We start from the raw sequence: 14,011 nt of genomic DNA on the forward strand, positions 1-14,011 counted from the left end.
AGCCGCGCCGCCAGTTTTCCAATTTACAATCCAAACTCCTCAATTTTAAACTGTTTTCCCCCCCTCTGACTCACTTCTAACTCTCCTCCCATTCTGGTTAGAGCCAATCACTGCTTTTTCCTGCTTCTCTTTCCTGCTGTTTCTTCAAAATCCACGGAACCTATGCTATCTGGTCATGGACAGCTTTGCCAAGGTAAAACATTTCTAGCTATCATGCCCCTCAGTTTTGCAAACTTCAATCTCCCTCAGTCTTCCCCTTTTAAAAACTCCAGTCTATTCAGTCTCTACTAATTAAAAAAAAGACAAAGTGGTGGGATAACTCAATGGATCAGGCAGCATTTCTGAAGAACATAGATAAGCGATGTTTCAGGTCAGGACCCTTCTTCAGACTGAATGTAACAGGGGGGAGAATGCTCATGTCTTCCCCCCACTAAAATCAGTCTGATGAAGGGTTCCAACCTGAAACGTTGCTTATCCACCATCTCCCCGATGCTGCCTGATCTACAGATTTACTCCAGCACTGTTGTCTTGTTTGCAGTTGTATCTTCAGTCTCTCCTGCTAATTGAAACATTCTATCCTCGGCAGACAAAAATGCTGGAGAAATTCAGCAGGTGAGGCAACATCTATGGAGCAAAAGAAAAGGTGACGTTTCTGGTCGAGACCCTTCTTCAGACTGATGTGGAGGGCGGGAAGAAGGAAGGAAGAGGTGGGGACAGTAGGCTGTGGGAGAGCTGGGAAGGGGGGAAGGAGGGAGAAAGCAAGGACTACCTTAAATTGGAGAAGTAAATGTTCATACTGCTGGGGTGTAAACTGCACAAGCGAAATATGAGGTGCTGCTCCTCCAATTTGTGGTGGGACTCACTCTAGCCATGGAGGAGGCTCAGGACAGAAAGGTCGGATTCGGAATGGGAGTGGGACTTGAAGTGCTGGGCCACCGGGAGATCAGGTTGGTTAATGTCAACTGTGCCTCCTCCACTGTCAGAACACAAATTGATGGAACGTCACCTCATTTTTCTTGGGCAGCTTACAACCCAGCGTAATGAATAATGAATATTGACTTCTCCAACTTCAAGTAACCTTTTATACCGTGGGCCGAAGTGCTTTTTCATTTCATTTCGTGACCCACATCCCACATCTACCTGTATTTATAACATATTGTGTAAAAATATTATAGAAATCTGAAACTCATTAAGAAAAAAACCTGCACATATTTTTAAAATATGGAAAAAACCTCCAGTTTTCCCGAGTAGTAATTGTCCAATCAAAGCACGTTTGACATTGAGTCGCACGCCAATTGACCAATCACGCACTTTGTGTCAGGCTAGTTAGGCTGGGAGCACACTGGGATTAAGGCAGAGAGGAAGATTAGTGCAAGAGGTTTTAACTGTCAAAACAATAATACAAATAACCTCACATGATTATCGTACACCATAATAAACCATGACAGTGTGATTGATAATTACTGTGAACTTTCAGCAAGTTGTCATCTAGTTTTTGCAAGAGAGTGCACTGCAGATTACTGTGCATGCATCCGTTTTAAAGAGTCCAACTTTGAGGAAGACTCTGGATAAGAATACTTTGAATACCCGACTATTAAAGTAACAATGTTCTCCAAAAAGGAGACCGATCCAAGACATGACTATTATTGTGAGATTGTAGTGTTTTCTTTCGTACATCACTTGTACTGATATAAACAAATAAAAATGCAATGTTTCTGTTTGTAAACTAGCCATTCATGACACACCCACCTTTGAAATCTAAACCAAAAGATTGGGAAAATAAATGATTAAACAGTCTACTTTTGCTGTTTAGTGTGTCCAAGTTTGAATTGATATAAACCCAGGAGTGAGGAATACAACACATCTCATCGATTACCGTAGGAGAAATGTCCGCCTGTTCATTTCAGTTACAGTGAGCGCGGTGGTCAGATTGATTTTAATCAACTGGTTCTCTGCAATGCAGTGAGGAATGATCTCGCCGTACAGAGAGGGGATACACCTCACCGTGACTCTAAAATGTGCCACGGGTCGTGCTTCATTCTCTGAGATGGGTTGGGAGACAGCCCGAGGTCAGGCAGTGAATGAGGCTGCAAAGACTTACTGAACAGTGTACTTACTCATCCAGATCAAGTCCAGCGATCCTGGACACTGGTTCGTGCAAAGTACCTAAAATAAAGTTACTTTCCTCTGATAGACACACAATGCTGGACTAACTCAACGGGACAGGCAGCATCTCTGGAGAAAAGGAATAGGTGACGTTTGAGGTTGAGACCCTTCTTCAGACTGAGACATCGATATCTTTTGTTTCTCTCTCCCCTCACTATCAAACTGAAGTGTCTAGACTCGAAACCTCACCTATCCATTTTCTCCAGAGATGCTGCTTGACCTGCTGAGTTACTCCAGCAAATGTGTCTACCAGAGGAAAGTAATTAGCAGTCAGTGGGGTTCAGCAAACTGGAGAAGGATCTGCCCTCGCCCATTAATTATGTGGGTTCAGGAGCCGGGACCTCTGTGGCAAACTCACTCACTGTACACCTCCAGTCGGACCCTTGCCAGAGTTTCACCTCCTGAACTTGTTCCAAAAGTCCACATATTCACCAATGTCCTCTCCCCATAGATTACGAATTAAAAGACTGAAATTTCCACGGAGTAGTCAGGTTTATTCGTCACATACACATATGAGATGTGCAGTGAAATGAAAAGTGGCAATGCTTGCGAATTTGTGCAAAAAAATACAAAACTGAATGGAACAGAATCACATATTCACATATTACATATTTGTGGGAGGAAAAAAAAGAAAAAAACAGCAATTTTAAAAAGACATCACACAATAGTAAATTGGTACAGTAAAGTTAGTCCCTGGTGAGATAGGAGTTCACAGTCCTAATGGCTTCTGGGAAGAAACCCCTTCTCATTCTCTCCGTTTTCATAGCATGGCAACGGAGGCGTTTGCCTGACTGTAGCAGCTGGAAAAGTCCATTGCTGGGGTGGAAGGGGTCTCCCATGATCTTGTTGGCTCTGGAGTTGCACCTCCTGATGTATAGTTCCTTCAGGAGGGTGAGTGTAGTTCCCATAGTGCGTTCGGCCGAACGCACTACTCTCTGCATAGCCTTCTTGTCCTGGGCAGAGCAGTTCCCAAACCAAATTGTGATGTTTCCGGACAAGATGCTTTCCACAGCCGCTGAGCAGAAGCACTGGAGGATCCTCAGAGACACTCTGAATTTCCTCAATTGCCTGAGGTGGTAAAGGCGCTGCCTTGCCTTACTCACCAGTGTTGCAGTGTACGATGTCCATGTCAGATTCTCTGAGATGTGGACTCCCAGGTATTTAAAGCAGCACACCCTATCCACAGTAGCCCCATTTATCTTCAATGGTGTGTACGTCCTTGGACGATTTGCCCTCCTAAATAGTTAGTGGTCCCGTGTAATTGGCGTAATAGTATTCAATGTTCCCACAGCTCCCCAGAGTAATGTACAGTTACCTATTATTGAGCACAATAATATACACCTACCTATTATTGAGCGCTGTTACTTTGTCTAATTAGATTAATTAATTAGTGTGCAACATTTTGCACTGACGAGTTATGAATTCCTTCTCAATGATATCAATGTAACTAAAAGTCTCATCTTGACCACTTCCTGTCTGCGCTGTATATTAATTTTAGAAAAAACGGTACTATATATAGCTATGATTTTTGGCCATCTTACTCAGTCCTCTTCCGCTGAGACAGCCCCGAGGATATTTCCGATCGACGAAAAATAAAAAAGTTACGAATGTTTAATAAATCTTGAGATCAGCTGATTGGTCCGCTCGCATGTCAATCACCATAATGAAGGTAACGCCCCTTCCGGGGGGGCAGGAGTATAAAGCCCCGGAGGCCGGACGCGAGTCAAGTCACCCTGGAAGACTGTGAGTGAGTCCAGAACTGTGAGTCTACGCCGTGAGTGAACTGAACTCTGCTCGAAATGAAATGAATTGGTAGCCTGCACTCTGCTTGAAATGGTATGAAATTGCATTTAAATTTGGTGGGCTGCACTCTGCTTGAAATGGTATGAAATTGCATTTGAATTTTGTAATGAGTCGACCCAAACACACATCACGATACAACACATATTTATTAAATCTAAATACAGCAAGGATTTGCAGTCATCACATCTCCGAGCTGCTATTCATTTTAACTAGCGTAAGCAGGCTTTTGATAATATGAAGTACATTGTAGGCAAAGTCACTACTAACAAACACTATAATTGGCTAGATTGGCTAGTATGAAATAGCCAATCTACATCCTTCCATGTAGAAACAAAAGAAGCATTGGTGGCTAAGCAATATAGGAGGGATGTTAATAATACATTTGCAGAATTACACAAAATCACCATATTTAACGGGTGGCCTGCAAACCCTTCCGGCCTGTGTGCAGTACGAGTCCACCTCACCTCCTTTCATTGGAGAAGAAACCGGGGAGGGAAATGGGGAAACGACTGGCACCCCGACAGGCAGGGAGGGTGACGAGATATGCGAGCTAGACAGCAAACGTCGCGGGGAGCCAGCAGTGGGAACAATAGGCAGCAGCGGGGACGTGGGACTGACCGTGGGAGGGTATACGAAACGCGAGACATCAGGATGCAGAGTCGCAGGGCGCTGTTCCTTCACTGGAAGGATATGTGGACGGTTGCGTCTGTAGATGGCTCCGTCCGCTTCGACCAGATAAGAGCGCAGCTCTTTGGCAGGGCTGTAGATGTGTCCCAGACGTGCATATCCCTTGTTTGACTGGAGACGGATCATAAGCGAGAGTTTTAAGTGGCTTGCTGGACTTGTCGAAGAGTTTCTGCGTGTCACGTTTGGATTGTAGTTGCTTCTGAACTGCAGTCGTGGAATGAACTTGTGGCTGCAAAAGCTGTTGGGACACAGGCAGAGGAGCACGGATTTGGTGAGACATCAGTCGTTGGGCTGGAGAACTCAGTATGGGATCCCACGCAATAGTCTTGAGGTTGAGCAAGTCCAGGTACACATCTGATTTGGCAAGGTATGACCATTCCATGCGTTGTTTTTGCACTCCGGACCGCGCGGACTGTGGGAATTTGGGGCTGCTGGTAATATGTTGAAAGTCCTATCGTTGTGCAAAGTTTTTAAAAAGCTTGACTGGTGAACTGTCTGCCATTGTTGGACTGGATATGTGCAGGGGAACCATGCACAGAGAGGTGGCGCTGCAATTTTTCGATTACTGCTTCAGAAGTAGTGGTTTGAAGTAAGTCGATTTCAAACCCACCAGAGTAAGAGTCCACAAGGACCAGATAGTGTTTCCCATTCCATTCGAAGATGTCGGTGGCTAATGTGGACCACGGGAGAGGGGGTACTGGGTGCGGCAGTAGAGGCTGCTTTTGCTGATGTGGCGTCAGGCTTTTGCATACGTCAGGCGCAATCTTAGTTTTTTTCTCGTATGTATTTGGTCATTCCGGGCCAGTTAAACATGCTTTGCACCCTTTGGAGGGTTGCCTCCATGCCAGGGTGGCCCCTGTGGATGTCATCAAAATATTTATCCCGGAGGGCTGCTGGGACCACTGCCTTGTGGCCCTTGACAATAATTCCGTCCTGTAATACTAGTTCATCGCGAACCAGGAAGTATGGGCGTATCTCGAGCAGGGTGTTGTGTTGCTTATCCGGCCAGCCGCGCAGGATGACAGCAGACAGCAAATGTAAGGTCTCATCAGCAGCCGTTTGTTCTGTTAGGCTGCTCAGTCAGTTGGTACAAACAAAACTTTCATTACTGAGAATTGGTCCTGTTCGGAGAGTTGTTGTTCATTGGTTTTACGCAGGGCTCTAGATAGTGTGTCTGCTATGTGCATGTCTCTGCCTTTCTTGTAGACAATGTTGAAATCAAATCGCTGTGGTTGCATCATCATTCGCTGTAGTCGTGCTGGAGCAGCGTGGATGGGTTTGTTCAAAATGGTGACCAGCAGCTGGTGGTCAGTCTCGATAGTCACAGACAATCCAAAGATAATGTCCTTGAATTTAGTGCAGGCGAAAACCACTGCGTGCAGTTCCTTTTCGATCTGGGCGTAATGCTGTTCAGTGTCAATCAGCGTACGGGAGGCGTACCAAACGGGCTTGAAATTGCCATCGTTAGTGGTCTGTAGGCACGCTGCGCCTAGCCCGTACTGGGACGCATTGCAGGTGAGCGTTACTGGTAATTCCAAAGCAAAGCAGGCGAAAGTGTCAAAAGCAGTTTTGTTCAGCCAGATCGCGTCCGTAGACGAGAATATCATCAACAATGATAGCGCATGGGTACTCTGCAAACATTTGTTCCATAGTGCGCTGGAAAACCACGCTGGCAGAGTTGATGCCAAAGGGTACTCTCAAAAATTTGTATCGGCCAAAGGGGGTGCCGAACGTAGTGAGATTGGACGAGTTGGGGTCCAGTGGAATCTGCCAAAGCGAGCTTTTGGCATCGAGAACTAATACTGCTGCGTTGCCCATCTGAGCAGCAATTTCTTCTGTCGTTCGCATTGAGTAATGCGGGCAGTGTGTTAAGATCTCTGGGGTTTATGCAGATACGGATCTCCTCCTTGTTTTTCTTTATTGCAATGACCATGGTGGAAACCCAGTCAGATGGGTCAATAACTTCAACAATAACACCCGTGGAGACCATGCGCTTGAGTTCAGTGTGTATTCGGTCATGCATGGCATACGGAACACCATGTGGCACTTTGGCCACAGGAGTAATTTTGGGATCAACAGCAATGTGGTATTTGATTGGCAACTTGCCAAGCTTATCGTTAAACAGTTCTTTATATTGAGAGAGTAGCTGTTGTGTAGGCCCGTCAACGAGACAGAGTTTATGGGCCGCACGGCCAAAGTAAACCAGGCCTAGATTGTGGCATGCATTGATATCGAGCAAAGTCTCCGAATCTCCCTTAGCAATATAAAATGGTACGGTATGGGTCTGTTTGTCGATGGTGCACTTTAAATTAGCTTGTCCAAGTGGGTGTAGTACTTCTTCCCCGTAAGCCCGAAGCGTTGCAGAGGCCTTATCAACATGTTCAACATTATGGATTTTTTTAATACATTTTTAATGAGATGACGTTGCATTTGGTGCCAATATCTATCTTTGTGATCAATGGCCTGTTACTCACAAACATGGTTACCTCAGGGTCAAGTTGCTTGTTAGACGAAGGGAGGAGAGAGTGGATGGCAGAACTGGTATCTGTACTCTCTGAGGGCAGTGCGGGGGATTGCGAGTCAGGCTCTTGGAAGTCATTATCAGTAAACTCATGTTGAAGCAGGTGCATGCTCATCCTTGAAACTGCAGACTCAGCTCGGGGGTTGTGAGGGGAGAGGTCTGTAAGATTAACACTATGCTGCGAACGTTGACTGAAGGGCAGTGTCAGTATGGGGAGAAATACGAGGCATGTTCTGCTTGTTCTAGGGTTAAATCAGTGTTGCGAAGGAGCTCACCTCGTAGCTTGCTGTCAAGCATTCCTCCCACAAGCTTATCCCAGGTGAGTTCATCCAGTAAATCACGAAAACGACAGCGTGCAGCCATGTGCTTCAAGCTGCTGATAAATCGTTCAATTGGTTCGTCGACCTGCTGTAAACGGGCATAGAACTTGGTCCTTTCAATAATGTAGTTAGAGGGCAGGTCACACAGCTCTCTGAACTTTCTGATCAAAACCGCAGAGTCGTCGATTGTTTCAGCAGGAACTCTACTCTGTCTTGACCACAACTGGAGTATTGCGTACAGTTTTGGTCTCCTAATTTGAGGAAGGACATCCTTGTGATTGAGGCAGTGCAACGTAGGTTCACGAGATTGATCCCTGGGATGGCGGGACTGTCATATGAGAAAAGATGGAAAAGACTGGGCTTGTATTCACTGGAGTTTAGAAAGATGAGGGGGAGATCTTATAGAAACATATAAAATTATAAAAGGACTGGACAAGCTAGATGCAGGAACATTTTTCCCAATGTTTGGCGAGTCCAGAACCAGGGGCCACAATCTTAGCATAAAGGGGAGGCCATTTAAGACTGAAGTGAGGAAAAACGTTTTCACCCAGAGTTGTGAATTTGTGGAATTCCCTGCCACAGAGGGCAGTGGGGGCCAAATCACTGGATGGATTTAAGATAGAGTTAGATAGAGCTCTAGGGGCTAGTAAAATCAAGGGATATGGGGAGAAGGCAGGCACAGGTTATTGATTGGGGCGATCAGCTATGATCACAATGAATCGCGGTGCTGGCTCAAAGGGCCGAATGGCCTCCTCCTGCACCTATTTTCTATGTTTCTATGACCGTCATCTTCCAAAACAGCAGGAGCAAAAGTGAAGTTGTCAGCACGGGTCATTGCTTCAGGTCCCGCCAAATTAAGCAGTAGAGGCACACATCTCGGGGGGGGGGGGGGGGTCATTTCGATGAACGAAGCGAGCATAATGAGTGTAGTCACGCTCGAAAAGACGCCAGCGTTCAGCAATGTCAGAATCAAAGATCAGAGGACTTGGACGGTGACACAAGTTTGCCATGATTGAGATAAAAAACAAACAAAATAATCCGAAAAAAATAAAATAAAACCGATAAACATGAACGCAGTGGGCAATATTAATAGTCTGACACCATGTAATGAGTCGACTCGAACAAACATCACGATACAACATATATTTATTAAATCTACATACAGCAGGGATCTGCAGTCATCATATCTCCGAGCTGCTATTCATTCCAACGAGCGTAAGCAGGCTTTTGATAATATGAAGTACATAGTAGGCGGAGTCACCACTAGCAAACATTAGAATTGGCTAGTATGAAATAGCCAATCTACAAATTTGGTGGCCTGCACTCCGCTTGAAATGGTATGAAATTGCATTTGAATTTGGTGGCCTACACTCTGCTTGAAATGGTATGAAATTGCATTTGAATTTGGTGGCCTGCACGCTGCTTGAAATGGCATGGAATTGCATTTGAATTTGGTGGCCTGCAAATGGCATGGAATTGCATTTGAATTTGGTGGCCTGCAGTGTTCTTGAAATGGTTTGAGATAACATTTGAATTTGGTGGCCTGCACTCTGCTAGAAATTGTTTGAAATTGCATTTGAATTTGGTGACCTGCACTCTGCTTGAAATGGTATGATATTGCATTTGAATTTGGTGGGTGCACTCTGCTTGAAATGGTTTGAAATTGCATTTGAATTTGGTGGGTGCACTCTGCTTGAAATGGTTTGAAATTGCATTTGATTTTTGTGGCCTGCACTCTTTGTGTGAAAAAGTTACCCCTTGGATTCCTATTAAATCTTTTCTCCTTCACCTTGAATCTCGGTCCTCTGGTCTTCAATTGCCCTACTCTGGGCAAAAGACTCCGTGCATCTACCCGATCTATTCCTCTCATGATTTTGTATACCACTACAATATCTCCCCTCATCCTCCAGCACTCCATGGAATAGTGCCCTAGATTACTCAACCTCTCCATATATCTCACACCCTCTAGTCCTCAGATCTTTTCTGAACACTTTCAAGCTCGTCAATATCTTTCCTATACCATGGTGCCCAGAACTGAACACAATATTCTAAATGCGGTCTCACCGACGTCTTATACAACTGCAACATGACCTCCCAACTTCTATACTCAATACTCTGAATGATGAAGGCCAAATTGCGAAAAGCCTTTTTGACCACCTTATCTACCTGCGACTTGACCTTCAAGCACCTGTACTCCAAATCCCTCTGCTCTACAACACTACCCAGAGGCCTACCATTTACTGTATAGGTCCTGCCCTTGTTCGACATCCCAAAATGCAACACCTCACACTTCTCTGCATTAAATTCCATCAACCATTCCTCTGCCCACCTGGCCAATCGACCTAGATCCTGCTGCAATGATTCACAACCATCTTCGTTATCTGCAAAACCACTAACTTTTGTATCATCAGTAAACTTGCTAATCTTGTCCTGGATGTTCTCATCCTAATCATTGATGTCGATGACAAACAATAATGGGCTCAGCACTGAACCCTGAGGCACACCATTAGTCACAGGCATCCAGTCTGAGAAGCAACCGTCCACCATTACCCTCCGCTTCCTTCCATGGAGCCAATTTGCTATCCATTCAGCTATCTCTCCTTGGATCCATGCAACCTAACCTTCCAGAGCAGCCTACCATACGGAACCTTGTCGAACACCTTACTGAAGTCCATGTACACAATATCTACAGCTCTGCCCTCATGACCCTTTTAATGACCCTTTTGGTCACTTTTCAGAAAAATCAATCAGATGTGTGAGACGCGACGACTCACGTACAAAACCATGCTGATGATCCCTAATCAGCCCTAGCCCATCCAAATGCCTGTATATCCTATCCCTCAGAATACTCTCCAGTAACTTTCCAACTGCAGATGTTAAGCTCACCATTCCTTCTATCCAGTGATGCTGCCTGTCCCGCTGAGTTACTCCAGCACTTTGTGTCTATCCTTGGGTTTAAACCAGCACCTCTAGATCCTTCCTACACATATTATTGTTTTCCACATCTGCCACATTCCGACCCACTCGCTAAGCGAGTCTATATCCGGGAACGAGATGCCAAGCTTTGTTTCTTCATCTTGTTTATTTTATTGATTGAAAAAAAACCCAACTGCATCAATGTAGGTATGTTACAAAACTTACCTTCAGCGGCGCTGCAGTTCTGCCACTGGCCGTGTGCGCGACTTTGGCGCCTTTGAGAGGGGGGGGCGGGATTAAATTGCCGTTTTCTCCTGCCTGGAGAACAATCGATCCGACTTGCGTTCTCTGAAGTTTTTTTATAAACATCGCTGGACAATTTAATAGCAAGAGTAAAATAAAAGTAGACTTCTAACGCTGTCAACGGGACAGATCTCCCGTACGGGACAAATAAAGGTAAGCCGTTTATTTTACATATAAACTAGCTTCTTAGGATTACTTTAATCCAAATTTTACATTGCAAAAAGGTGCTTTAGGCCGGCTCCATACCAGCAGTGTTTTTCCTGCCGAAATGGGGTTTAAATTCACCTTTACTAGAAAAGGTTAACATTTTTAAATAGCCCAAGTGTCCAAATAACATTCACACAAGAATTCACAATATAACATGATTTTTAAATCTCATTGTCATGAATTTATAGGTCAAATGGAAGGAATTTAGTGTTTAATTCCTGTAAATTAATGGCCATTTAAATCATCTTGCGAATGGGATTTTGTGGAACACGATCGTTTGGAACGTTGCGGTTGCAGTGAATTTGAACCCCATATCGGCAGGAAAAATACTGCCGGTTCGTATATTTACATAATCACATTTTTGCAACCTGAAAATTTCATTAAAGGCATCCTAAGAAGCACGTTTATATGTAAAAATAAACGGTGCACCATGCTTTGTCCCCTACGTGAGATCCGTCCCGTTATCGGCGTTGATGGCTTTAGAAGACGATTTTAAGTTTACTCCTGCTATTAAATTATCCAGCGCTAATTTTAATAAACTTAATAAAACGGCAGTCGGATCGATTATTCTTCAGCAGCTAAACAGCCTGACAAAGGTCAATTTGAACAGGCTGGAGAAAAACGGCATTTTAAACACGCCCCCCTCTCAAAGGCGCCAAAGTCGTGCACACGGCCAGTGACAGAACTGCAGCGCTGCTGAAGGTAAGTTTTGTAACATACCTACCTTTTCTTAAAAAATGGATAGATGTTTAGATCTAGTAATTTAATTTTGTAATTAGCTACAATTAGGTAACTAACTAATTATATGCTTTAATTTCAGGTCATCCAAGTAAAATTGTGTCATATTTGTTTCAGAATGTTTCAATCTATAATAACTGAAAATTTCATTCAGTTCTCTTAATTTTTAAGAAAGTTATGGGCTTTTGACTGTCCTCGATCACAGCTTTTGAGTTAAGTCAATGGAAAAGCAATAAGGAACAAGATGCTAATTTCAGAGTATGAAAATGGAGAGGAATGGAAAATGAAGAAGAATTTCCCCGGATTTTTTTCCCGTATGGAAATCCGGTTTTTGCCCCCCCAGGAGCACGATTTTGGGGTGGAGAGGGGATAGCGGTATATAGTGTCTTGTGAAGTGTGTCTTAGTGTGCCATGAGCGATGGCGGTGCGGGCTCGATTTTCTACTCTCGTTTTTCTATGTTTCTATGTTTCTATGGCCATAACCTATTTTGATGCTGAAGATATGAAAGTGAATTAGGTGTCAAATTAAACTTATTTTTATGCTTTATCTGATGGGATAAATTGCAGACTTGATTTTTTAAATGTCAAAATGTTGTAACATTGGATTGCTAATCAATGTAAACCGTGAGACACAGAGGGATACTCCGTTCAATCCAACCGGGTCGACGAAGGGTCTCGACGCGAAATGTCACCCACACCTTCTCTCCAGAGATGCTTCCTGCCCCGCTGAGTTACTCCAGCACTTTGTGTCCATCGACCATAAATCACCTCAACATAAATCGTCTCCCACCTGTCACGTCCATTCCCATTTCCCAGGCGAGTCGACTCCACCGGATGCATTGTTAACTTCCGTTGCCGAACGGTTCTCGAAGCTTCTCCGCCGGTCCCCACGCCCCCTCTCTAATTCCATCGCATGAGTCACCGCTCGCGGCCGCCAGACCACCCCAACTTGTTGGCTGGGATCCTTTTAAAATACCTGACGATCGGCATCAGCGCTCACCAATCAGCACCGCGGACCAGCGTGTTGTCCGGCAGGATTTACAAATACAACCAATAACAGGGCAGCGATAGTACAAATTGGCCAATCATCGTGTGGGCTGGGCGGGGCCTTCATTACGCTCCAACCGGCGCCGCAGCAGCTAGCAAGTTAGTCAGCACCACAGTGTAGTTTCAGTTGACGTGTGGCTTAAAGTGGACAAGATAAAAATACATTAACGGTAATAATTGTCATGGTTTGCACCTGAAATATTTTAAATCAAGATGACATTTTTATGCGCATTTTGCATGTATCGCGACTGAGGTTGATGAATGTTTATTTTCACATAAAACTGGCTTGTTTCCTTTCAGAGACGATGATGCATCTTTGCTATAATTAAGTGGAAATGTGTGCAATTATGTTTTTTTTTAATCGTTTCAGCAAAATCGCTTCTCTCTGCTGGGCTTTCAGATTAACGCTGCCGAAAAATCATGGGTAAAAATTATTATAACATTCTTGGCATCAACACTGAAGCCAGTGACGATGAAATTAAAAAAGCTTATAGAAAAATGGCCTTGAAGTTTCATCCGGATAAAAACAAGGATCCTAACGCCGAGGACAAATTCAAAGAGATAGCTGAAGCTTATGAGGTGCTGAGCGACCCCAAGAAGAGATCTATTTACGATCAATGTGGAGAAGAAGGTGAGTGTCCTTGGAGTGAGCTGGTCTCTTGCCCTTGCTCCCGGGGTAGCGGCCGCTGTGTGTGTGTGTGTGTGTGACAGGCAAGTGTTACAATCGCTTGCAAGTGGAATGTATTCGTGTCATCGTACAGCATGGTAACGAACCGTTCGGCTCAACTCATCCACACCGGCCAGTTGGGCACCGTATTGAATCCATCGTCCAACACTGTGTCATGAGCCCACTATGTTAAAATCAATTCAAGTATGCATTCAAAGACCACCTCAAATGTTTTCAGTGACAGTAGTTTAGAATACTGAATACAAACAGTGCCCAGTGCAGTTGTTAATCTGACTTATTTTACTTTGTTTTTTTGTGTGTTATTCAATATTAATATTAATGGTTATTCACTTTAATATTGACGAGAGGCGTTTCAATGTAATTGATATGTAGTAATGACTCCAAATAACGAAGATGAAGGTACAGTACTGGGTTGCTGCCAATTAACTTGAAAAGAGCAAGATAAGCTATTTGACAAGTTTGAGGGAAGTGTTTGGCAGTGATGTGTTGAGGTTATTCTATTAGCAGCCTCCTATATATCAATCAGTGTTGGCATGCTCTCCAGTTTTTCCTTCGACTGTTACTATACAATCATTTAATGCTCCATTACTTTCCATCAGAAAGCATATATTAATA

General features: G+C 44.1%; 1 protein-coding gene across 2 annotated transcripts in view; it reads left to right on the forward strand.

Moving 5' to 3' along the window:
* The first annotated feature begins 12,779 nt into the window (after positions 1-12,779).
* dnajb5 (DnaJ heat shock protein family (Hsp40) member B5) overlaps positions 12,780-14,011 on the forward strand; it is a 42,617-nt gene continuing 41,385 nt past the window's right edge. For both annotated transcript variants that reach the window (XM_055633411.1, XM_055633410.1), the window contains exons 1-2: positions 12,780-12,878; positions 13,079-13,339. In XM_055633411.1, coding sequence (XP_055489386.1) covers positions 13,129-13,339 — 211 coding nt within the window. In that variant the 5' untranslated portion in view covers positions 12,780-12,878; positions 13,079-13,128. The remainder of the gene's footprint in view (positions 12,879-13,078; positions 13,340-14,011) is intronic.

This window comes from Leucoraja erinacea, chromosome 1 (assembly GCF_028641065.1).
Source record: "Leucoraja erinacea ecotype New England chromosome 1, Leri_hhj_1, whole genome shotgun sequence".
NCBI classification, from domain to species: Eukaryota; Metazoa; Chordata; class Chondrichthyes; order Rajiformes; family Rajidae; genus Leucoraja; species Leucoraja erinaceus.